Below are 1,334 nucleotides of genomic sequence, written 5' to 3'. Positions count from 1 at the left end.
AAAATCTCGCGCAATAAAATGCTGCATCTGTGCACCTAGGCCGCACGTGCGTATCCTTGACCTTGCTATCTTATTGCAGTCTTGTCATCACTGAGCCTTCGTCTGTTTATTACCGCACTGATCGAAAAAGGATTTTTTTCATCCTAATAAAACGAGTGTGTCTATAGATGCATGCATGCTGTAAAGTTTCCTCTGTGACGTCTTATTTTAACTAGGTGCCATTACACATTTCATAAAAACAATCATAAATATAGTGCAATTTTCACAAAGTTTTTAAGATTATTTTTTTTTGGTAAAAAACTATTAAAGTTTATACGTTAAGTTTTTTTTTTTTTTGAATATGTAGATTTAATTTTTACAATGTAGGTACATTTCAACAAACAATAAATACTATGAGCATGAAGGACAGTTATGACTTGTCTTTAACTGCTAACTGGGATTCCACTTGCTTTAGTTGAGAGATATCATCTGACCTGTAAACACGAATATGGATGGCTGAGTTGCTTCTGATAGCAGTTTTCATGTCTCTGTCGTCAGATTCTGGAATATAATCATCTACAAGGTCAACTGTGGATGTCTGAACACACACCTGTACTGTGCCTAGTCCTTTTGATTTAAGCTGCAGTGTCAAGTTAATGGCTCTATTGACAGCTTTACCTAAACCGTGAATTATAACTTCATTCCCAGAGTCCAGGAGCTCTTGGCATTTGTTCTCTTGAGCTTTGAAGTTAGTTTTATCTGATATGTAAACATCATTAGGCCTTTGAGGTAAAAATTACGTTTATCTAAATCTACATCCAGATCTTTGTTTTAATAATCGACATTTAATAAAGTACTTAAACTAAATTTAAAATTACTTCGTACTTAGCTAGCTTGTAAGTTTATACGTTAAGTCAGGGTTCGGCAACCTTTTGAAGCGGAAGAGCCAAAAGTTACAATTTTCAAAATTTCCCTGGTTTTAAAGAGCGACTAGCACTTTTTTATTTCAAATATTTTATTTTTTAATTAAGATTATTAGTATTTGTTCAAGGAGCTGGAGAGCCGCATCTTGATATCAAAAGAGCCGCATGCGGCTCGCGAGCCGCAGGTTGCCGACCCCTGAACTACACAACAGCTAAATAAAAAATACGACACTTTAGCACTTCGATACTTTATACTTACGAAACCATATCAGCAACAGCCTTCCGCCGCTACTCCCAAATCTAAACGAGACATCAAAACTTACCAAACAAGTACAATACTTTGAACACCCCGTCATTACAAACTCTATACACCAGGACATATTTCTAATTCAAAGTCAGAGAAAACGAGACTTACACGCCCTATTAAAATGT

The 1,334-nt window shown here is 35.7% G+C and overlaps 1 protein-coding gene across 1 annotated transcript; it reads right to left on the bottom strand.

Moving 5' to 3' along the window:
• Positions 1–337: 337 nt before the first annotated feature.
• LOC131948408 (ribonuclease P protein subunit p20-like) lies at positions 338–824 on the bottom strand. Its single transcript, XM_059310016.1, has 2 exons — positions 796–824; positions 338–761 (listed from the first exon to the last, which is right to left on the bottom strand). The coding sequence occupies exons 1-2, from the start codon at positions 822–824 to the stop codon at positions 410–412; spliced, it is 381 nt and encodes a 126-aa protein (XP_059165999.1). The 3' UTR covers positions 338–409.
• Positions 825–1,334: the final 510 nt, after the last annotated feature.

Source organism: Physella acuta, unplaced genomic scaffold (genome assembly GCF_028476545.2).
Source record: "Physella acuta isolate Inbredline_101_S28 unplaced genomic scaffold, ASM2847654v3 ptg000642l, whole genome shotgun sequence".
NCBI lineage: Eukaryota > Metazoa > Mollusca > Gastropoda > Physidae > Physella > Physella acuta.
The sequence above is the reverse complement of the archived record's forward strand: the minus strand, read 5'-3'. Positions and strand labels throughout refer to the sequence as shown.

What these genes read in the sequence shown, in the direction of transcription:
- LOC131948408 (XM_059310016.1), bottom strand. Translation starts at nt 824, where the DNA reads ATGTCGATTATTAAAACAAAGATCTGGAT. An exon ending in ATTAAAACAAAGATCTGGAT is followed by an intron (nt 762 to 795) that starts GTAGATTTAGAT and finishes TTTACCTCAAAG; the next exon opens with GCCTAATGATGTTTACATAT.